Genomic DNA, 24,457 nt, shown 5'->3' with positions numbered 1-24,457 from the left:
TGGAAGTTAAACCGAGTGTTTCTTTACTGCCAGAGGTGTGCAAAGTGACTCTGGTTTAATGTCACCCACAAGGCCAGCGGTGGTCATTATCAAACATTACTCCTCCTCCTCTCATTCCGCAGGTCACCGCGCCCCTTATATCAGGTAGTGCGGGAGGACCCATTACCAGACCATAATGACAGCAGGCGTTTGGCAGACATAAGGCCATTGCCCTTGTGGGAGATTTACAGCTTAAAGATGTTTAGATAAAGCTGTGATTGAGTGGACCCCTACTCAGACACTCTCATTACGCGCCATCATTACCGAGATAGACTTACAATGTATACACTCTGCTGTTCCCCATCCACGGATCCACTCCACCCCCTGAACGAGTGGGAGCCCATTCTGTTGGGGGGGGTCTTGGTTACTGTCAGCTCCCTCTTAATTTGTGCTGGGCGGCTTCTGTCACTTCCTCTCTGGCAGAGGGCGGCTTTCAATTTGGCTCCATTTCCATCAAAATCTGTTTGCTTGACAAAAAGCCAGAGTCCCTCCATGTTGTGCTTGTGCACACACACATACAGAGAAAGAGAGAAAGAGAGAGAGAGAGAGAGACACACACACACACACACACACACACACACACACACACACACACACATACCTCATGGCTTCATGTGTGAGGGAAAGAAAATGGAGGGATTAAAAAGTCGTAGGAGTTTGACCGCGTGTAAATAGGCAGCACGGTGAAGCCTCCGGCTCCCCACACTAGGCTGTCAGTGGCCCAAGCGCCCAACAGATGGAAGGAGACAGCACAAGGACCCAGTCGCTCCCAGAACATCCCCACTATGTCTGCCCAGAAACAGGGCTGCCTATGCCATCTGCAGGCACCATTACAGCACTCAAACACACACACACACACACACACACACCCAGTTACTCACGCTCACACTTACACACATAGACACAGAGGCACCGTCCCCTGTGTAGAGCTTGGACCACACGGTCATCATCAGCTGATCCATGAGTGTTCAGCGTTAGCTGTGGAAGTCCCACTGCTTGATCCTGCTCCTGTCACCAGGCCTCTCGAGTGCCAGCGAGCGCCGTCGTGAAAATAGGCAGAGGCGCCACTGTGCCAAGTCAGTGATAACTCAGGACTCCATTTTGAGACAGGCCGTCTCGGGAGATAAAGGATTCAAACCTCCACGCTATTCCTCCTCCTCCTCCCAAATTCATTTAGCAGATATCACATCTAATTCTTCAAGGGGGAGGAGAATGTCCAGCCTGCGCAAAAAAATAAAAAAACACATCTGCAGCATCACCCGAGTGCAATAACACACACAATACAACTGGGCTCCAATGGCTTTTGGAGTCGTTTCACGAGGACTTTTATGAGGGATGTCAAACATCCAATCAGATTGAAAAACCCTGCAACTCTGCTGCGACTCCGCCAGAGTGCTAAGAGGGTTTGGGGCAGACAACCCAAAAAAAATGTAATGAGTCTGGGATGATTTTAGTCTCTCTCTGCCTCTGACGGGGCAGCCAGGCGTCTGGTGTGTGTATGAGACGGAGAGAGTGCTACAGCCCAGAGCCCACACTCCATATGCTTTATGCGGTTCCTTTGTGTCGAGAGGCGACCGATGGATGTGAGGTCTCTCTGATGTTGGCTAGCAGGCAGAGAGAGGCATCAGGGGGAAGGGAGGGGAGAGGATGGGAGGGGATGGGATCTGAAGCCCAGGCGGACTTAATGAGGCTGGCCAGCCGCTCCCAGTCCCCACTCGTGACCGAGGCTGCCGTTCCACCGGCCAAGTGAAGAAGAAGACCGCGCTGGCAAGCAAAAAGCGCCTCTGAAGGCAGACATGAAATTAAACAGCCGCAGGGGCTACTGAGGCGGTGGACAGAGGAGAAGCGCTCCAGAGAGAGCCGCTGATACCGTTTCTCCGCCATATGCGCCACAGTTCTGATTGGGGTTTCTGATGAAATTATTTTTTGGCATCTTGACGCTGAGGATGAAATGAAATGAAAAAAGATTTCCATTGGTGGATAATTAGGATGAATCTACACAGGCAGAGCAATCGTTTCTCTGTGGATTTTAAATGAGAGCAGGACTGCAGGCGTTTGTGGTGAAATGACTTGGTTATGCTTGTTCTCCTCCACCCCCAGTGCCCGTTCAACAGTGAGTCCACATCAGCAGTGGCATTGATGCAATGACCAAAGCAGGAGCCTGTGACATGTTCCCTGTAACTATGGTGATGACTGTTAGTGGATCAATGAACAGAAAGTGAGCCATAGCCACTGCTTATAGCCTTAACAAAAACAAACAAAAACACAGTTGTTCACCTTCTTTTTTTTTAAATACTGCAAAAAAAAACAAGGAATTCAAAGTCCTTCCAGCGTGGTTACCAGGCAACACACAATATAAATTCTATGCTATGCTGAGGGAACCACACCACAGAGAAACAGATATGTTACATAAACAACAGACTCTGAACCTTATTGTAAATCTATGATGGTGTGACTCACGTCAGACTTACCTGTCAGGGACGGGCTGAATGAGGCAAGGTGCTTCTTTTCCTTTTTTTCTTTGCCGATGATGACGGCCGAAACCGGCGAAGGTGTTGCTGCTGCGGCTCCAGAGGAAGGGTCAAGGCTCTAGTGTTCTCCTTTGCCAAACATTTATTATCGCACACACAAGCTATGCTCCAGGGACACGGACATCATTAACACTGTCAGGGAAGGTGTACAAAAGCACAGTGATGAGGAGCTAGCCCATTTTCCCTTCTCACGTATGCCTAGCCGTGCTCTTGACTGGAGGAGAAAGGCTTGCAGCTGAATATTCTCTGAAATTCTGTTGATGAATTTTTAGCTCTAGGTGGGTGGACAGGCTTTGGGCTAGAAAGGGGTGTCAAGGAAATGCATATTGCAAGATGTGTCTTAAAAGGACACAATCTGATCTGCTCTGAGTGGTTGAATTTGATGCATTTTGGCTGTGATGTGTATAGGAAGGATTCGGGCAGCTTCTATTCAGAGACTTAAAAAACAGAATAAGCTCAGACTGATGGCTTCCAATCTCAGAACAGATACTTTCCTTAACCTGCATTAGATAAACACACACAGTCAATTGAGATTATAACAAGCCCTTCTTTTCAGTTTAAATAAGGCACACCCTACCAACCCCAACGGCGGAGTTGTCACTACAGTGCACAGTTGAACACCCTCCAGACAAATAAAAAAGCCTTAATTAAGATGTTTTTGTTTTTAAAGTAGAGGACAGAGCTGCTTCTTCCTATCCACTAGTGCAGAGATGAAAATAACCCAATTAAGCTCCGTAATGAAATGTCTTCATTTGATACATACGCGCTGCTTATTTTGAGGTGGAGAGCTCTCCAGGGGGGGCAAGGCATTGATTAAAAAGTGTGTAAGAGACAAAGGAGCACATTAGCCTAGATCAGGCCTTCGAGAACCAGAAAGGCTCCTTTTATTTGCAGACAAAAGGGTCATAACAAAATCGATAGTGTTCTGTCACTTATCTCGGAGAGATGTATCTTTCACCTCTCTTCGGCGTTGCCGCCAAACGTGGTAGTCATACCCCCTGAGAAGCATCAAAACGGTGAGATAAATCCGAAGCGGCGCGCGAATGACAAGCAGCGTTCCAGGCTCCTGGATGCAGGGAGACGGACACCATCGGCATTCGTAATGTGCACCGTGCGAGCGGCACAAGGGAATATACACACACACACACAGAGAGGATGATGATTGCAAACGTAACCGATGCTGCTCCCGTCTCTGTTTGGCCATAGTAGTGCCCTAGTTGGCAGAGCAGGGTGTCAGCACAGCGCCAAGGTCAAAGTTCAAACAACCCCTAGGGATGTAAAAAAAAAAAAAAAGAAAAGCTGTGGAGCATCTGCACAATTCCCAAGCCAAACATAGCAGCCCAGCAATACAGGACGTACAGTACTACTGTAATCTTACCCAGCTAGTGACCCTCTGAAGCATCTCCCCTCATTAGCTCAAGATGTTCTGATGTGAAAAAATGACAGCAGAAGCCTTAGGAATGCGTACTAAACCCTCTCAAGAATGAGGTGATGTATAGGAAGTGATAATGATGTGTAGGATGGCTGGACTGTTAAAGAGCTAGAGTATACAGTTTTTTCGCCTAAGTGCTGCTTCGAGTGCTATATGCACTCTTCTGCAAGTTAATTGGAAGCTCTTCCGCTGTTGCTGAGAGCGTATATAGCGTAGCTGGAGAGAGCTCAGTGGCGTGTGGTAAAGTCTCCTCTTTAAGAAAAGTGGGAAAACGCAGTAAAATGGTTATGTAAAATACATTTCATCATCCGCTCTTACAGTTTAAACATAATTAACGTCCGCGTGAAACCCCCCCGGAATGAACATGCAGGGCGCAGAGCAAAGAGAATCAGAACAACACTCGACAATGAATTCATTCATCTATTACATCTTTAATGTAAAGTTCACAAATCAATCAGTGATGTACCCTAGTGAAATCAAAACCTTCAGGCAAGCAAAGAAAAGAAAAGAAAAACTTTCGACTCATAAACTGAAACAATTATGTTTTGACGGCAGACTGCAGACCGTCGGGTCGAGGGTGGTGGAGGGGTTGATGCTGACGCAGGGGACGGGGTCCCTCGCAGTCACACGCGTGCAAACCAGGTCCATTAGCTCCGCCTGCCTGCAGCACCCTCACTGCTCTTTTCGGAGAGAGCTCGGCGGAGTGTGGCAGCGGCGGCGTTCCGGAGTGCTGGTGAGGCGGGTAATTAGAGTCGAGGCGGGCGGCGAGGAGCCGCTGACCCGTCGGCGGCCCCTGCAGCCATCGCTGACTGACACACGGTTCCATCGCAGCCGAGGCAGACGCGCCGAGCTGCCAGAGCGCGCGCACGCGCGAGAGATAGAGGGAGAGGGAGAGGGAGAGAGAGGGAGAGGGTGAGAGAGAGAGAGGGACAGAGAGAGAGAGAGAGACAGCGCAAGTGTTCAGCACAGAAACCTGCAAAAAAAAGTGCAAACGTCCACAAAAAGTATCTCGGGGTGGCTGTGGCAAAAGTTCCTTGCGCCCGTCAGGGAACTGTCATTTTGAGCACACTTGAGCACAGTGAGCAGAAAACTCAGGATGGTGAAGCTGCACACATCTCCACACAATGGCACATCCATTTCTCCAGAAATGTCAATCTCACCCAGGCATTCAGAGCACATAGGGTTTTTTTTAGGGAAGGGCTGTTTTTTTCTGGTGGTTGATCCAATGCTACCAAAGTTCAAGTTGCCTTCATTTTTAAGGCTTGATTCACTTTAGAGGGCTGATACAGAGAGGTTATGACAATTCTGACGTAAAGGGCAGGAGCAAATAACATTCTGCTTTTGCATTTACCCACATTTCAAATGATGTCATCAATGTAATCTGACTACATTACAGACATCACAGATATAGTGCTGTGTGGGACAATAACTTTTGCCCATATTTGCTTCAGTGCACATTGAAAAAATACATTTAGTCCCCAGGAGACCTTCGTCTGGGGTCAAACAATACAACTGGAATATTGACATTAGACTTCAGCATTTTGATGTGGAATTCGGACTACTCTTTTGAGTTGGCATTGGTAAAGTCAGCTCATGGTCTAATGTAGGCTATTTTGGGGAAAAAAACCTAAATAGTGGAATGATCACAATGACAGGGAAAAATCAGTAACTTTTTTTCAGACAAAAATCTTACAAAAACAATATATTAACTTAAATGGACAGGGAACGAGAAATATGGTAAAAGTATAAAAATACTGGCTCTTTTGGGACAAAACAAGGATAAGTGCAAGGGAAAGAAATGGACAATAAAACAAAAATAAAACACAAAAGAATGGCGGGAAGTTGGACATATATAATACCAACCACATGGACAGATCAAATGATCAGAAAGACAAGCTGGAAAAACACACATGGAGCTTTCGTATGCGTGCAAGAAAAGTCGACCCAGCCTATAAGGAAATAAAAGCTATATGGCAGGACCAGCACTCATGCAAACAGGAAGGGCGTTTGAACATGACAAGACTTATTAGCAGCCCCGTCTTTGCCACTCAGCAGATTTGCTAATTGTTCTGTGACAGACATTCAGTTCTTTGCCACTGTATTTTCATGTTGGCTGCCCAGTGAGTCCTGATAGGATGAATTCTTCATAAAAACTCGATTCTGCTTGGACGTCTAAAAAACTGCAGGAGAGTAATAAGCTACAGCCTTAGTAAATGGACATTCTCACTATGCAAATATCAACGAGAAACGTCAACCAGGTCTGTTCCAGTGTCAGCAAGTATAATCATGAAAAGTGGCTGTTAAACCAGTGCTTTATGTTCACGGTGACGTCTGGCTCAAAGAGTGTCTCTGGAATCTGACAGAGGCTCTCTTAAACAAAACAAAAAAAAAGAGAGAAAAGATTTAGCGTCTAAAAGCCTCCCGATTCATGAAGAAGAAAAGTCAACGTGAGGTGTCTGCTGCCATAGTTGGCATCAGCAGCCCGAGATGTCTTTGGCCTTGTTCTTCCGCTGGAAGCGTGTGTCTGAGGGGTCGAAGCCTCGCGCGTTGGCGCCGAACACGGCCCAGCTGGGCGTCTTGGCCATGTAGTCCGCCGCCGAGAAGGTGCTGGCGGCGCCGCCGCTCTCCTCGTGGCCCTGGACCAGCTCCTGGAAGCGCTCGTAGTCGATCCACGTCCACCACTCGCCGTCCACTTTGAACTGAAGGTAGAAGAGAAAGGAAAGAGAGAGAGGAGAGAGAGAGAGAGAGAGAGAGAGAGAGAGAGAGAGAGAGAGAGAGAGAGAGAGAGAGAGAGCAGGAGAGAGAGGAGGTGAGGAAAAAGAAGCAGCGGGTGAGCGATAGCTCTCCGGGTGATTAATCACAACGGTGGTCCTCCGGGGTGAGCTCCCTGAAGACGCGGGGACGCTGACAGCGGTTCATCAGTTAGGTGACGCAAGCCACGGGAGCGCATCAAATCCTAATTTAGTTCCCTTATAGCCGTCAAACAGCCTCCGTCAAAATGTTTACGAGAGGGGGGTCAGCGTTGGGCACCGTCTCTCCACCCCAATGCATTTGTCACTGCTGACTAGGAATAAATAAGAGAGTGGAACGCCCCGAGGACTCAAGGCGTAGACTCAAACAATGCAGAGGGTGATGCAATCCAGGGTCACAATAACAGAGCGACTTGGGCCTAAAACGCCACTATGGCATGAAAATCTCATTTCAAATGGGGAAGCATTGACTGTAGCTATGCAATGTGTTTTTTTCCCCTCCCCTCTTTAAAATGCAATACATTTATTTATGTCATCTGTTATATGGAGGGGGGGCATGAAATATGGTTTCATAACTTTTCCCTATGCCACTGGAGTTGTATTTGTTTGTCCCAATATATCAAAACATTTTTAGAGTTGAACAGTTTTAGCTGCTTTTCTATTTTAGGTGGATTTTTGTAGATTTTGCAGTATCATTTGAATGGCCTCATTTAATTAAAAAGTGATGACAGGTTGACTCCATTGCATGCTGTGCACTACAGTACAAGCTGTTTACTGCACATGGATAGAGACATGCCCTTGAAAACAAACAACACAGAGGGTGAAACTGTCCCCTGATAAAAAAACAAGCTCCTCTCTGAGACTGATCTGGTGTAAGCTTTGCCTCGCAGCATGAGATCCATCACTGTCTGAAGCCTAAAATAAACCCTGACAATCTGACGAGGATGATGGGTATAGAAGCATGTTTTGACTGTGGCGAAAAGACAAATAATTAGATCGATTTAGTCTCACGACACTTTGACAGCCTCTTCTCCAGCGACGGTTTCTCTGCTACTAAGTACAAAGGCTTCTCTCAAAGACCAAATAATCAAACTCATTTTTTCTTATATTTACATGCCCTGAAGAGTTCGGCGGCTCGGTGCACTTGCTCGTCTGCACCTACTCGTGTGCTTCAAAGGCTGCCGGAGCTCATCTCATTCCTCATCCATCACAGGCGTGTCTCTGCCACTCGCCGCTGAGCACCAAGCAACAAGCAGCAAGCAGCACGCGCTGCCTCGGCCGTCCGCTTCATCCATTTTCATCGCCAACAATCCTGCACCAGACATGGGGTGCAAGTTTGTTTGTGTGTGTGTGTGTGTGTGTGTGTGTGTGTGTGTGTGTGTGTGTGTGTGTGTGTGTGTTTGTGTGTGTGTATGTGTGTGTATATATGTGTCTGAGTTTGTATTTGGTGGGGTGGGGGCAGGAGTTAGTCGCGCTGATTGCATTTCACACCACACAAGTGTAGAAAGATGCCCGCAATCCATCCTGGGCTTTTGCGATGTAATCAGCTGCAGGCGTGGAGTCTGTCTTTGCCCCCCTCTCTCTCTCTCTCTCTCTTTCTCTCTCTCTCTCTCTCTCTCTCTGTCTATGCAGTGGTCCTCCCTCTCCTCCCTCTCTTTTCTCCAGACATAATCAACTCCTCTGTGTAAATGGGAGGGCTGGATTACATGCTTTGTGCCATTCTAGAGACCGCATACCTCCAGTCGCCTGCCATTCCTCCTAGCACTCAGTGTACACATTCAGTCCTGTCTGTGAGTCAGCAATACACAAACATACACAACAACTCGTGGATCTACTCCAAAAGCACAAGCTCAAAATGATCAGTCAAGGGAATTAAATAAAAGAACATAACACTACACATGCCATGATGTCTTCCACTTAAAAAATAACTTCAAAGTTTCTATGCAAATCCTTCAACTAGCACTTTGAACATTTTACGTTTCAGTATACAGAACATAATCTGTGACAAAATAAAAAAGACAGTGACCAACAACTGGCATTCTCAGTTAGCTGACTGACATCCTCAGCAGCATCCTCAGTCAACAGAGGTCGGACTGTGATCAGTGCCGCCCTTTCGCTTTGCCATGAATGGCATTGGTGTACCAAACGAGGAAGCCTGAATTCAGCCAAAAATGCATGACACAGAAAACTTCCCTGTGCCTGCTCCTCTTATCCTCTGACTGCTATTGTGCGAAGCCCGGGAGAATTGTTTTTATCCCCCGCGCCGCGCTATCTCGTCCCTCCCCGCTCACCTGGAGCTTCTGAAGGAGTCAGGGCTTGGGGTGCTATCTCTTCGGCTCGTCGGGGCGAAGCCTTAAGCTGACAGATCCCCTCCGGGGGGAACCCGTCTCCTAAGCCCTCATGTTTTCATTACTGCTTCATTTGCTGGTGTGAATCCTCCACCCCTCCCTCCGCTCTCCGCTGCACCACCCCTGGTTTTTCGGAGAGCGGCTCAGGATCAACAGCCGTCCATCAGAGATGGGGGTGAGTGTGGAGGGTCTCAAGGGAGAGGGCTGCCCCCGCATTAGGCTGGGAGAGTGTGGAGTCCTTCTCTCATCGCCTGTCTTTGATCTCAAGTAAAGCCCAACCACCATCGTCAGTCTCCCATATGAGCACAGGGAAAGGCGGGAAAACCGAGCACGCGCTAACGAGTAGCGACAGTACGGTGAAAGCTGTAGGGAGATAAGGAGAATCCCTCCTGACGGACAGTGAGGTCCAGCTGTTTAAATATTTACCACAGTCCACAACCATAACCTACGTCACTGCCACCGAAGTGGACGTCTCTGGAATCGAATGGCATTAATCTTCTTTCAATGGTCCTTATCCTATTCTAAATACACATTAGAGAGGAAAAAAGGGAATAAATTAATTGCGTTTAAGGAAAAAAAAACACTGACCTAGAATTGAGGAGCAGCACAGAAACCTTTGAACTCTCTGGTCAGTGTCTTTTTAATACTCTGATGGGAGCTACAGCTGGCATGCATTGTGATTTTGAAAGTGCCTGCTCATCTCCAGACTCTGTAAAAAGCTCCTTCGCTCGTAACGTTTAAACGCTGCCTCCCTTATGAATTATTGAATAATCACAAAAGGCAAGGCCGTGTGCTCAGCCAGCGCTGGGACATACAATGCCCCATTAAATCACTTTATTTCATTACAGGACTGTTAAAACAGCAGAATCCAGCGAGAAGATTTAAACACTTGTTTACCGCTAGCCTAAAGGGGGCACGCCGCTATCCCTGCTATATAGAGCTACCTTCGAGGGCATGAGAAAAACGTACATCAATCACAGGCATGGGATAGATATGGTTTATCTCAGACAAAAACGCAGAAGGGCGAACGCCGCAACAACGGGCTGACACAAAGACGACTCGAAAAGCCTATAAAGCAAATGAACGAGCGTCTTAACGAGTGTCAGGGGCCGCCGGATGAGGGGCTCATGGGATGCGGAATGGGAAGAAAAAAGGGATGAATTGAAGGAGCCCGCGGAGGAGGAGGAGGAGGAGGGGTGGTGGTGGTGGTGGGGGCACAAAATCAATGAGGTGAATTACTGACTTTGGCCTTCCCAGCCCGTGTGTGAAAAATGGTAGCGTATTAAGGGAACAATCGGCTTTTGAGCAGCACCCAAGAGCCGGCGGGGATGCTGTGCGCGCTGCGTGCCGCGAGCGCTACGCGGCAGCTGAGCTCCGGGGCGGCCAACCCCCCCCGTCTGAGCCGCGCTGCCGCGGGGACGGAGAGGTGGGTCTCTGGCCTCTCCCGTCGATAGCGCTCCGGCTCCGTGGCAGCGGCTCCGTCTCGGCCCCCCACTCCACTCTCACGGCCTGGACCCTCTCTCTCTTCCCGCTGAGCTTCATCTGACCTACCCACCGACACACACACACACACACACACACACACACACACACACACACACACACACACACACATACCAGCCCTCTGCAGCTTCTCATAACGAATCATAGAACACTGCCACGGGAGGCAGGGCAGGGCAATGGGCACTGTATTTACATGTAAACAAGATTAGGATGTAAACGTATTCCAAAAACAAAATGGACACACGAGATGTTGCTGCTTCACTATAATGCACCTATTTCGACTCAGCGCATGCATAATTAAAAACTGCAGTAAACACTCCAAAATGCTTAGTGCTATCGTTGGATGTTTTTTCTTTCGCTGTCTTTCGGCGGCTGCCGGTGCTGTAGCCGAGCCTAGGTGTCCTTTGACTCTCTGACAGCTGGTCTGCTGGAGGAGGAGGCCTGTCACCCACTTAACAGTTTACCTTCCACTGACGCACGCACGGCGCACCCAGGCCCCTCAACCCCCCCCCCCCCCCCCCCCATCACAATAATGAGCGTCTATATTCAGCACGACGGCTGAGCTCTATTCGCGGAGTAGAGTGAGAGGAGGTGGGCTGCATCACAGGGAAGGAGAGCGAGAGGGGTGGAATGACTGGTGTCTAGGAAAAGATAAGGGAGAGCACAGGGCAACAAAATGCTACCAGGTATAGCTAATAAGGATCGAGCCGGAGCTGAAGTAATGGAGATGAGTTTTCAAGAAAAAATAAAAGAAAGCTACAGTAATTGGAGGGGTGTGTGTGGGCGAGTGGGTGGGTGGGTGGCATGGGTGGAAGGGGTGTAGTTATATGCCTTTAAGTCACGTCTCTCTATGCCTGCTGAGACGTTCAGCGTGGGGGTTAACAGCCTGGCTTTGAGACCTGGAGAGAGGTGAGACCGAATCTCATTTTGACAGCAGGCAGCTGCGATAACGGTATATATATCAAGGCATAAAAAACAGACAGGAAGAGACGCCAAAGGAGGATGCCTGCGCATAAGCGCACACCATTATTTAAGCGGAAGATATGTGATTTCAACTATAAAAAAAAAAAATACAAGGAGATGAAAGCCTTCCAGCCCACGCACAATCCATCAGTAAAGTTGCCAGAGGAAGAATGGGGGATTTACAGCGGATGGACTGGATGTCCAAGGCAAATTTGTTTTTGAGGGAAAGTGTGACTAGTATTACAAGAAGAGGGAGAGCGAGCATTCCCGGACCCTGTGTCTAGCAGACAAGTACAAAGCAGCATCGGAAACGTTAAAAATCAATTCTGCTGAGCCTCTGTTTTGGGATCAAAAACAATCCTGGGCCGTATATGGAAAATAAATAAGAACAAATGCGACACATGAATCTCAAAACGTCTACTAACAGTTCAGGGTGAGGACAGGTAAGGGATTCACTTTAATAGTTTGAGTGCTGCTAATGCTGGATGCCATTTTGTGACAGGCGCAGTTACCCAGAACTACCTTTGATTTTGGCATTTTATTACAGACAAATAGAGCCACAAAGGACTGAAGCGGTTCATTTAAAATACACCAGCACTCTTTCAGACCAATTTTGTAAAAACATTTCAAGGGCATGACCTACCGTACCATTTGACCACTTCTTGAACCACCTACCCCCCTATTACCGGATGCAAATGAAGCCCAAATTTCAGTTTTCTAAAGTTAGGCTCCATTAAGAGCAGAGACTGTGGCTTTCAGCGGAAGAGGCATATACGGTAGACTAAATTATTCTTCCTTTTATTACTGAGAATCTTTAATTAAGCCCCATGATTTAACGAGTCAAACATTTTAATTCCCCGTTAATGAGAAATAGGCCCATTTCATTGACCAGAGGAGAAGAGAGGAGAGGAGCGGAGAAAAGGGAAGGAATAGGCTGGAAAAGAAAGTGAGTGAGTGAAAGAGAGAGAGAGAGAGAGAGAGAGAGCTGAGGACTGCATCAATACCTTGTGATGGGCCAGGAGGAGGCAGTTGGAATGCTCGTGCTCGCAGGCAATCTCGTAGTCCGGGAGCAGGTTGGCCAGCTGCTGCACAAAGAAGATGACCTCCTCGTGCCACGGCACGTTGGCCATGGTGAGATTGCTGGCCGAGCTCTCGCCACAGTAGGTCACCCCCTGCACGGCGAAGATAAAGCAGACTCCGTTAGCACACACAGCCACGGCTGAGGGTGTGAGGTGGGGAGGGGTGGGGTGGTGATGGGGGGGGTGAGAATCCCACTACCCACCGTGAGCACCACAAGCCCACATGAAAGAGGCAGGCAATGATCTACTGTGGAAGGATATTATACCCAAAGACCTCCATGGAGCCCCCTTCTCTGGAAGTGTGCCTCGGTTCTAGGCAGTTGGTTCAGGAGACAGGGTGAATACAGAACTGGAATATATAGAGAGCCTAAAGAACTTGGGGGCAGGAAGTGTGCCTTGAACCGTGTAAGAAGCATGTCTTTTTTTCCAAGGCAGGGGCATTTAGGTGATTCACGCACATGAAATTGTACTGCTCTGTCCAGTCACTGCTGGTCAAATGCAGACACAGAGGCAACTCGGCAGGGAGGGGAGGAGTAGTGCCCTGTGATGTCTACGGCTATGAAAGACAGCAGTATGCTGGGAGGCTTCTCCACACAAAAACACCACCAGAACAAGAAGCAAAGCAGCCGTCTATAAACCAGAAAACTCTATGCAGTTCTAACGTTGCACTATGATCAGAAGTCAGAGAGAAGATATTAATGATCCCATAGCTTGTTTTGTGGACAACAAGCGGGTGAAAAACACAAAGCCAAAGTGAATGGTGTCAGATAATTATTAAATTTAGTGTCTGCTACATTACTGCACTGCTGATGAGAAAACTAAAACAATGCATTTTTTAAAGCATTCACAACCCTCTAGAAAGAAAAAAAGGATGGCCATTTAATGAATGTTATATTGAATACAATTGACAAAACTGTCACAATACTTAATTGAGCTGCTGGGGAAACAGTGAGTGCTGCTCCAACATGGGTTCTATGAAGAACAAGTCGGTTATTGACATTTATGTGAAATTCTCATGTACAGCATAATTGAACATGGTCCCATAATGAACGAGCGTGATTGTGAGTAGGTATGCCAGATTTCAGACAGTGAGAGAGGAGAGAGAGAGAGGGAGGGAGATTTGGAGGGAAGGCACAGAGAGGGGAGCTTTGAAAACGTGAACAGCACACAATGTTCGACCGCTTACAGAAGTGACCCTCCACAAAAGTACTCACCACAAAGCCCATTTGACAAACGTCTGTTGGTATATAACCAGGGGAAGCCAGATCAATAGCCCCTAAAACATCAGCTTCGGCCATCAGTCTCCTAACAGCTCCTACAGCCCTCTTATTGACAAACTGGCCACAGGGGAGAGGGGAGGCTCCAGCTGGAGAGATGTGAGGGGCTGATAACTCCCCCATTACAATGCTCTGGTGTCAAGGACAGGGAGAGGTTATCAGGCTGGAAGACAACCTGTGGATGGATATCAGGAACCATAGGAATTCCAGACCAACAGAAAAACCTCTGGGGAAACACTCAGCTGAAATAAGCACTTGTTATGTGTGAAAAAAATAAACGGTGTTTACTGTTCCGACCGTGCGTTCTCGAAACTCCAAAAATGAAACGCTGTGCCCTTTAGAAATAGTAGCCCTTCCTTTAATCCTGCGCTTTCTGTCAGTCTAAAGGAGTTGATATGGGACACAGACACAGGCTGTGAAGAAGCGGCTGCATTCAATAGAGAAGTTATCTCCGGTGCTCTATACCGCTAACCCCATTTACAGTGCGGCAGCAATCACATAATACCTGTGCGAGCGGCGCCGCACCGACAGCTCCATTTACCCCTATGGCCTCAGGTGGGCACCTGCTCCGAGCACGGCATTTAAAAAGGGCAGAAGAAAGTGCCAGAAAAAATGCATCTACGACATATATATTTATATATATATATAACTATATTTTTCTTCTTCCTGTAGGAAACAATAAAAGCATTTAGAGGATTATGATGGGGGGGGGGGGGGGAAGCCCCCTGGGCTGCTTCCATCTCAAGCTTGCGGGATGTGGCTGATTTCCAAGGCCGATAATCCCGGCATCGCATAGAATTGATGAGGCCCGCGGTCTTATCAGGCTGCACTGTAGCCATGTAGAATAATGATTACCTACAAAGCCTCCTTTATAAATCACCGGGGTCCGCCGAGTGAGGCGGGAGGCGGAGGGGGGGGGGGGGGGGGGGGGGGGCGCCCTCTGAGAGAGTCCTTGCCAACTCAAAATATTACCGCTCCTTACGCCTGTAATGGAATTTATCTGCTCAGCTGAGAGGTCTTCCAGTGTGACTAAGTATTTATCATCCTGCATGTGTGTGTGTGTGTGTGGGACTGTGTGAGTACACACACATGTGTGTGTCTGTGTGTCTGTTTGTATGAGGAAAGAGCGAGGGATGGAGGGAGGGAAAGATGGAGTGAGAGAGTGAGAAAGAAACAGCGATAGATGGCATTTAAGCCCCTCTGAGCCACAATAACTTGTTTATGGCGTAAAATTGGAAAGCGCTATACATTAATGCAGAATATTATTCAGTATGTTGCTACACATTTAGTTGAAAAATCGGCTTCTAAGTCCTCCTGCCCCACATACAGTACTCAGACACAAGAAATACACAGATATAATAACAGTGATATCTAGAAACACACAGGTGCATCCTGGCACACCTTGCGCATTGATGGAATTTCTCAGTTCGACCGGTAGCAATGAATCACCGATTCACAGCTAATTTGCAACGCTACTCGCGTGTTCCATCATGGTGTCAACTGTAATACTCCAGAGACATACTAATTGTAAAGGAATAATGTTTTAATCAATATCCCTCAGCGCCTACAACCCCCATCCCCACCCCTCCCTCACTCCAACACCGCCCACTGAAGGACAGAGGAAGGAGGCAGGAGAGAGGACAGAGCTTCCTGACCCTCTAGGAACTCTTGCTAACATTTAACATTTATTATGATGCCCTGAGAGAAGCCACTGGGCTAATGACGATTTGCACTAACCTAATGCAATTCATTGGAGGCTTTGCAGACTTGACGCTTTGAAATCATAACTTTGCAACATATCGCAACTTATACTACTACAATAACAACAACACATTTCTACTGTTCTGAACAAAAAGGTAATTAAGAATATAAAATGCAAAATGCAATATTGTTTGACGATAAAAAAATCTATGTAACGTGTAACATACTGTCAATATAGATATCATATTGACTGCCTGCACTGTACCTTGACTGTTCCCTTAATTTGTAAATTGCTTTGGATTAAATAGCAACTAATAGACTACATTTAAATGTAATGAGAGGCTACAAAAACACAAATGTGAAAAAAATCAAAGTCCAAAAGATCAAAGTCTAAAAATGCAATTGATAAATAGGGTCTACAAATGACTAGTAAATTGGATCTATTATTCTAGCTTTCAAGAGAAAACCACTAATGTTGCTTGACTTCCAATTCAACAACCCCCAAAAAATAGCGCAACCCAATGATTCATTCAACCTTGGTTCAGGGTTACTGTGCTGCTCTCCCCTCTCTCCCTCTCCCTCAGATCTCTAAGCCACGTTTTCAGAGTGAACTATGGCAAGCCTGGCTGCGTCTGATGAGGGAAAACTGCCTGAGAGACCAGGAGAAAAATGAAGCAGGAGTGGGGGGGACAACAAAGACCACCAGGGGTACAGATGATGTGGTCCAGCACTTATTCATCACAGAGAGCCCTAGAGAGGGAGGGCCATCCATTCTCCTACCTCTCTCCTACCGGCAAAAGCCTCTGTGCTCCAGCTATTAATACTCATAACCCTACTGCAAACTCATTCATTCTCTCAAGAGGATTTCAAGACATTGGAGATATGGCTGCATCTGTATTTCTACATGTGTACTGCGCCAGTAATGGCGTAACTCCTCACTGTCAACCCCAGGTTCCCTCTAGAGTAATAGCCTGAAGCCATCACTTAAATCCAGTTATTAAACGGCTCTTCAGAGTGCTACAGAAAGTTCCATTCACATGAATGGGCCTTCCCAACGTTCGGAGGTCTGTTGAATCTATATAATTACCGCTGTGCAAAGTATATAATGACCACTGTCAATGGCAACGGGTTTTGTGCTTTTGATTCACGTCTTTCATATCTATCCGTAAAAAGTCTGTTCACTTACTGCAATAGAATTTAATTGAAAGTCAGCTGAAACTGTGATAATGTATTGTACGCTGGAAATTGTCGGAAAATAACCCCCTTCAGGTGCAAGCAAAACACCTCTGCTAATGGATAGCCAAATTTAATAAAGGCTTTTTATAAAAAAAATACTTTTTCGAGTGCCTCAGACTCACTACCAGATTATACCTCTGCTTAGCGTTGGGGTTCTGTTTGCCATTTTGGGACTTATTTTCCGATAATTACCGACGGACAATACTGTACATTAACAATACATTATGCCTTACTCATATCACAGTCCCTGTTTGGTAGTCCACCAACAATCTACCGCAGTTTCCCATGATGAAGAGGATAGTGACGACGAGATGGTCAAGTTAACTGACTGACAGTTTCATAAATGTTGAGTTCTGTAGAAACTGTAGATGATATGAATTTGTGGAAATGTAGAATGTTTGTCTTTTCAGTAACACAAGGGATCCCAGGCGATGTCAAGTTGGAAATGAAATTACAAATGAAACTTGATGACAACAGGCATAAACATTCATTCAGACACCTTCATGTTCATGGCAGTTGTCATTGTCATAATCATGACAGTGTCATGTCAGTCTTTTGTAAATCCCTTCAAATAAAGTGTTACTGTCTATAACTGTGATAAAGGAAAAATAGATGTCCGCACACTGAGACTCCAAAACCGACAAGGTTGATTTAAAACCACACATACAACGTTTCGACCCACCAGGGTCTTCTTCAGGACTGTCTATAACTACCTTTGAAAATGACTGGCCTACCAAAACAGTACCAGAGTTGGGAACAACTCAAGGCCCCATCTGCTCCAGGCACAGCTGCATCTGGAGTATTAACTGGGCAGACAAACACTGCCAATATTCCCCTCACTGCACCAAAGCATCGGTCACTTGAGGTGTGTGTTTATAATCCCCTTGAGCACTTCTACAGTATCTGTTGTTGGCTGCTTGTTGCCTTTTTTTCCCCCCTCACACACAAAACTAAACTGATCAAAACCTCAATCAACATAATCGTCAGCCTATGTGTATGTGTGTCCGAGTATGTATCCCATAAGAGATGCCCACTGCAATGCCCACTGCAAGCCTCGTACATTCCTGCAGCTGCCTCTGAGGTTGCTGTGAACAAAGCTGCAGTGTTCAGATGAGCTCGTCGGTGCCCTGAGCGGAAGATTCAAAGGCGAACACACAAGGAGGAGACGAAGACAGATGCTGAGTGGTACACGCAGAGGAGGAGGAGGGGCAGGGCAGTGATCTGGTGGAAGTGGTGGTGGCGGGGTGGAGGAATGGTGGTGGTGGTGGTGGTGGCGGGGTGGAGGAATGGTGGGGCGGTGTCGACGAAACTCATATGCGTCGGCATTATAATCATCATCATCATCATCATCGTCATCATGATGCCGTTTGCCTGGAGCTCACCCAACTTCATTATCTGCTCTAGAAAATCAGCTCCCTCCCCTGGGGAGCAGAGAGCCCAGCCCTGCCCAGCCACTCATGGCCAACGCCACATGCTGAAATGGATATGATGAGGACCGTGCTGTGTGTCACTCGCAAGCTGCCACGGGAAAAAATATCAAGGCTGTAGGGGCAGGACGCGTATTAAAAATGCCTTTGGAATCGCCATTCTGGGTAGAATTCTAATTGTGCAGTGTAAGACTTGGAGAGGAATGATGGACACCTCTGAGCTTACTTTGGAAAGAAGTTCAGCACAAAATAATTAAATGTTGGCTAACACAAAGTGCAACCAAAACCATGATGACTTGAACAAGAGACCTTGAGAGAATTTCCAGACCACCTGTCATTCTTCAATTTTTTTAATTTAGGAGCACAGGGGAACAAACTAAGAGATTACCAGCCTTCATGTACTGAACACAATATCCTATTACATGGTGCCCATTGTGGTAGCTGTTTCATGGCTTGTTAAATCTTGAGACTTCTTACCTCGTCTCGGAAATTCTGACTGCCGATTTATGTTATTTCAGTGAAGAAAGAAAAAGAAAGAAAGAAAGAAAGAAAGAAAGAAAGAAGCCAGACACACAAGGGATCGGATGCAAAATGCAGTTTAATGCCCGACAAGCAAACCTGAGGTAAATTCCACAACAGAAGGTAACAGATTGGCTCTCAAGACATTGCATCTGCACTGCTCATGTTTAGGACACCAGAAGGCTTAAACTATTATGCAATCAACAAGCTCAATATGCCAAATGCTATCGCTACTCTAGTCTCCCTCCTGTTGGAATAAGCATATTAAACAGCAGCCCTGAACTCTCTCTCTCTCTCTCTCTCTCTCTCAAGTAAAGGATATTATTTATTTATTTTCTCTCCTGCTAAAAAATACATTAGACCCAACTTCTGGAGAGGCACATGCATATTCATTTGACCACTGCAAGGTCATTTAAGCTGGAATTTTCCCGTACTGGAAGCCAATCATTTGAAAGTCATCCTGAGGTTCTATGCACACAGCAGATACTCTGCTAGCATCTCTTAATCTGTTTCTTTTTTTTCTCTACGTAATTTAACAGGAACGAAAAAACAAAAGCGTTAAGGTGAGACTGTTTGTCACGGTCTTCCGAACAGATTTATTAGGCCTGTGAGATCTGGAGGGCTCAGCTCTCTGGCAGAGCGATGCCAGTCGGTTTTTATCCCTCTCTATTTCTTCTGCTGTTTCGCTGCCTTTCTTCCATCCCCTTGGAGAGACGAGCGTAAATCTGATGTTCCCACAGTGCATCAAAGAGACTGAATGTTGTTGCTAGGTAACCGGATGTCATAGTTGAAGTCTGGCTCTTCTTTGGACTTGCCTCGACTTTGAGTCGGAATGTGACAGGTCCCCCCCAGTGCGGCGGTGGATGAACAAGCTCTTTGGGCTGGTAATGAATTTACGTGCGGTGTCATGGTTATCTTACACGGACCTGATCCGACTCTAATATCGCCAGGATGTGCGCGGCGTGGGACAGCGGGATGAGTAGGACACAGGAGGGACGAGGCTCCTCGAGGGGCGGATTAACACGGAGCGGGTGTCACAATCTAGCCAGGCTGAGGAAGGGCACGGTCCACATAAGCTCTGATACACAGACGTGTGGAAAATGTCTGGTTTTCCATTTTTAGTCGTAACCTCTAATTCTGACGAGAGCCTCGCAAGGAGAGAGAGAAACAAAGAGAAACTTCACTTGGTGACAGCTCGTCATTCCGATTTGATCTTTTGTAAATGAAACGAGATGTATTCTGGCATCTATATCTACAGCATATGTTATTCCACTCAAGATTGATAGGGAAAAGGCCCAAATGAAAACACACTGCAGATCAACTAAGACACTAACAAACACAAAAAAGAGTTAGTGGGGACCAATGCAACATCTCTCTTATCACTGCACTGACAAACACAGCAGTCATGCTTCAGTGAGAGACACGCCAAGGCAAAATCCCTTTAAAAAGTAGGCCCACAGAAATACTTTAAGCTTGTCCACGTCAGAACTAATTTTCTCATGGCGGAGTTTGAGAGGTTTACTTCCAAGAACCCTAAAATTGGAAACTGCCCACCAAAAATCTAAAAAATAGATGTGTAGCAAATGTGTAGCAAGCAATATCAAAACAGCAAGCTATGAGCTTATTTGTAGGATGCTGAAACCAAACTTTGCTACCTCACTGAACTCTAAGTGAACTATAACTAAGAAAACAGTGCAGGTCATTTTCTCTAAACTTTTTATTACAGTAGATGTCAAGCAAAGCCACGCATGTGTCCACACAAAGCCCTGACAGTAATGAAGATGAAATGTGTTGCCAAACTAACCCAATGAAACAATGCATTCACAAAGTGATTAGAACTAAAAATCCAATAAATGCAACCCTGAGTTATCAAGTACTCTAGCTATATTTTATTTATCTATTTTGCAGACAAACAAATATACTTCAGTCCACTGCTAGACCCACCTATTACCCATTATAATTTCCTTCATCCAGGAACTGTGTTGGAAGCAGGCTGCTTCAAGCAGCACATACTGTACACTATATGCCAGACAGGGCACTACTCACCATGGAGACGGCACTACCACACATTCAAAGGTTATGGTTGTTTCATCACAAATCAGACTGTCACCCTCGGCCAAGAATATACAAATACCCAAAGCAGATAAGATAAATTATGATATCTTCCAAATCTAAATTACTGAGATAAATATACTATAAAGGGAGTCGAGGGAATACTCAGATCTTGGCCCCCCATAAGGTGGGCAGCAACAACAAATGTGAAATATTTTGAAAGTGTGTATTTACCGCCATCCTGGCCACAGATGAGTTTGCTGGTCTATAATTACACACCCACTACATTTCTGCCAACGTGCGTCTCAAAGAGGCTGCCACAGAAAGGCCTTGATCTGGGAACAATCAACTGCTGAGAGCACCTGGAGCATTGGTTGCGGGAGTTACGGTCAAACGAGACGGAAATAAACTTCTCGCAGATAGACAGGAGCCAAAGTCTGGAGAAGATCCAGCTCTGACCCGGTCTAATAAGAGCCAGGTTCGGTCCAAAATGATACATTCACAGCCAGGTAGAGGATGAACACTACAGAACAGGCAAACGCAGCTCAGAGGAAAGGGAGTTGCAACACTCGGTGATGTAATAAGACGATGTTGGAAGTTTTCATGTCTCCTTTGCCTCCAGTTGCTACAGTGTGCTCTTAAAAATTCACTGGGATTGCTAATTCCTTTGCTAACAACAAAAGGCAAGTTTTTGACGAGAGACCTGGCAGGCTCTACCACTGCAGTGAGCGAGAGTCAGAGCATTTAAAAAAACACAAGTGGGTCTCAGAGCAAAACAATATCTGTCAGTATTGTAAGTCTGTGGAGTGGATAGGAGAGGGCACCCAGTGTGTGTAAACTGAGTCTATAGGACATTCTCGATCTGGAGAGAGTCCACGGAGAGAAAGGAACATCCTGGATAGGCTCTCAGAATTCACAAAAGCCTCAAACAAAAGACTAAGCACCATGTCCCTTGTTGGAGACGGGAGCATAATATGCTGCTGAGCCAACCTGCTACAGCATGGCTTTAAGAATATCAACTCCGACTACTGTATGTATGGTGAACAACCAACCATCTACAGCATGGCTTTCAGAATATCAACTCCTAGTATATGTGGTGAACCAACCAGTGATAGTATGGGCTTAAGAGCATCAATCCCTATATATGGTGCTATGGTGCAATCCCTATATATGGTGCTATGGTGACAATAAAAAGATATTGCTTGAATTTTTTACTAATTGACGTTCTGTAACAATGCTGCTAACATGAAAAAATCTCTGTTACAGGAGCCGTATTAAAGAACCTAATGCAGAGTTACGAAATAAATAGGACCGATCTCTTAACAAAAGTTTTTTGTTGTTTTATGGTCATTATTCAAATTAGGGCATAATCAAAAGGTAATTATAGTGTGGCTCGCTAAGAGTAGATTTGGTTAAATCTTCAGACATATGTAAATGATTCAGACATATCATGTTTGCTAGACTGAAAAATCAATCATGTGGTGAGAACAATTGTTTTTTAATGTAAATCCGGTAAATGTTTACCTAATCTACCATCATTACTGGTAAGGGAGCGGTTATGTCTGACAGCAGACAAAGGCTTGGAAACACCAAAAACAAAAAACAAAAAAAAACACAGAACACCTTGAAAGAGTGACGGAACATTCAGCTGTTCCTTTGCAATTAATTTAACTCAAGACCGAATAAAATTCAATCAGAGAAAGATCTTGCTTCATTTGCTTTCCGCAAATACATTAAGGGGGAGAGCAAATTAAACGAGTGTAGTCATTAACTTGTTTTCCCTCTAATGGAATGGGAGAAGCTGGGAGGGCTGACAAGTAACTGAAAAAGGACCGAGATGCTCATGGCAGATTTACTATCACAATGGGCAAGTTTATGTCAAAATCACTAGACTTGGTGCCGTTGTGGTAAACCTGTATAGTTTAATCAACAGAAAAACACACCTCTTCCAAGCATATATTTAATTCACTAAGGGCATTGTCTGATATTTGTATACATGACAAAATGTGTCAATCTGAAGTTAGTTCTTGCCTATACATTTTATTGTATGAAAGAAGTGGGCGTTTCAAAGCTGAGAGAAACATACTTTTTTCTTTTGTTTTAAGCTTTACACTAAGCAGCAGTAAGAATCACCATGTTGTAACCCCACAAGAGTGTCAAAAACAACCACCCCTCGCCACACATGCCCAGGGTTAATGCGTGTGTGCTTAAAGCAGCTGTGCTATGCCAGGCTCCAGATGGAGAGGCCAGAGGGCCGCGTTCACGTACCTTCACCTCGATGAAGTCAGGCTGGCCAAGGGCGATGAGCTCCGAGTACGCCTTCAACTCGTCCACGTTCCAGGCCTTCACCAGAGTCAGCCTGTACACCGTGCGCTGTTGCTGTGGGGACAGGCGGGGAGAGAGAACAGGCTTGAGACTTGTGTTTTCCTAGGGGGTCACTACAACAACATGGCTCGGATCCAAAGAACAAGAAACAAACCACAGACGTCTACAATAACTCCGACTTTTCAAGCGCTAACGACTCGCGTCAAATGACAAATGCTGAGGACTTCCTTCAAAAACAACACAGCTCATCTGACGGAGCAATCAGTGAGCAGGTGTGGTGGGATTCACGGTAAACATGGATTTAATTACCAATGTGCTGACATTAATGAACTGATAAAACAACCAAAAAGGGAACAGGAAGTGATGAATGAGTAGGCAGCTAATGTGCTTTGAAAAGAAAAACAAATAAGCCACCTGAGCAGACCTCCAACATCTAAATGTTGAAATGGCTGCAGGCTAAGTAGGAAGTCAAATATTTATCTCCACACTGCTCTGCTGGAAATGGAAAGGGGGTGCAGGGAGATTTGGGCGCCTGTCAGATAGACTCTGTAGAGTGTTCCAGGGAGAGAGTGCGCGCGCGCACACACACACACACACACACACACACACACACACACACACACACACACACACACACACACACACACACACACACACACACACACACACACACACACACACACACACACACACACACACACACACACACACACACACACACACACACACACACACACACAGAATTACAGCTCCAGCTCTGCTTTATAAAACATGTGTGGGGACTGTGGTGCGGCTCGTCCAGAGGATCACTGCTGAGTCTGCAGTCCTCTCCTCACACAGGACAAATCCCACATGGACACACACACACACACACACACACACACACACCATCAGAAAGACACACGTGCATACATAAACCCCAACCACGTGTATATTTACACAGATCTCTGCAACAAAAAGACTGCCAGAACAGAATTACCATTTCACACCGTTTTTACAGAATCCCCGTAAATACATCGAAAGCCTTACATTCCGCTAAAGAATGAGCAGCTGTAGCCCTCAAAAGAACGCCGCTCCAACCTTCAATAATTACGGACGGATCACATGACCAAGACCAGTACACCTTGAGTTAAAATGGGAACATGCCAACTGAGCCCCGAGCCCCTGCAGCCCCCTACCACACGTGGCCTTCCATCTGACCCCCACTATTGTGTCCTTCAGCGGATCCCTTCCCTGTTTGGCCCAAAATAGAAACGCATTACTGAGGTACCCCGA

The 24,457-nt window shown here is 46.2% G+C and overlaps 1 protein-coding gene across 3 annotated transcripts in view; it reads right to left on the bottom strand.

The window, feature by feature from the left end:
• Nucleotides 1-4,413: 4,413 nt before the first annotated feature.
• Nucleotides 4,414-24,457, bottom strand: part of tyw1 (tRNA-yW synthesizing protein 1 homolog (S. cerevisiae)) — a 71,996-nt gene continuing 51,952 nt past the window's right edge. For all 3 annotated transcript variants that reach the window (XM_062552255.1, XM_062552256.1, XM_062552257.1), the window contains exons 14-16: nucleotides 23,126-23,236; nucleotides 12,571-12,738; nucleotides 4,414-6,701 (exon numbers count right to left, since the gene is read on the bottom strand). In XM_062552255.1, the coding sequence (XP_062408239.1) occupies nucleotides 6,477-6,701; nucleotides 12,571-12,738; nucleotides 23,126-23,236 (504 nt within the window). In that variant the 3' untranslated portion in view covers nucleotides 4,414-6,476. The remainder of the gene's footprint in view (nucleotides 6,702-12,570; nucleotides 12,739-23,125; nucleotides 23,237-24,457) is intronic.

The sequence above is a fragment of the Sardina pilchardus genome, chromosome 13 (genome assembly GCF_963854185.1).
Source record: "Sardina pilchardus chromosome 13, fSarPil1.1, whole genome shotgun sequence".
Lineage (NCBI taxonomy): Eukaryota > Metazoa > Chordata > Actinopteri > Clupeiformes > Clupeidae > Sardina > Sardina pilchardus.
This window is presented reverse-complemented; position numbering and strand designations above follow the sequence as displayed.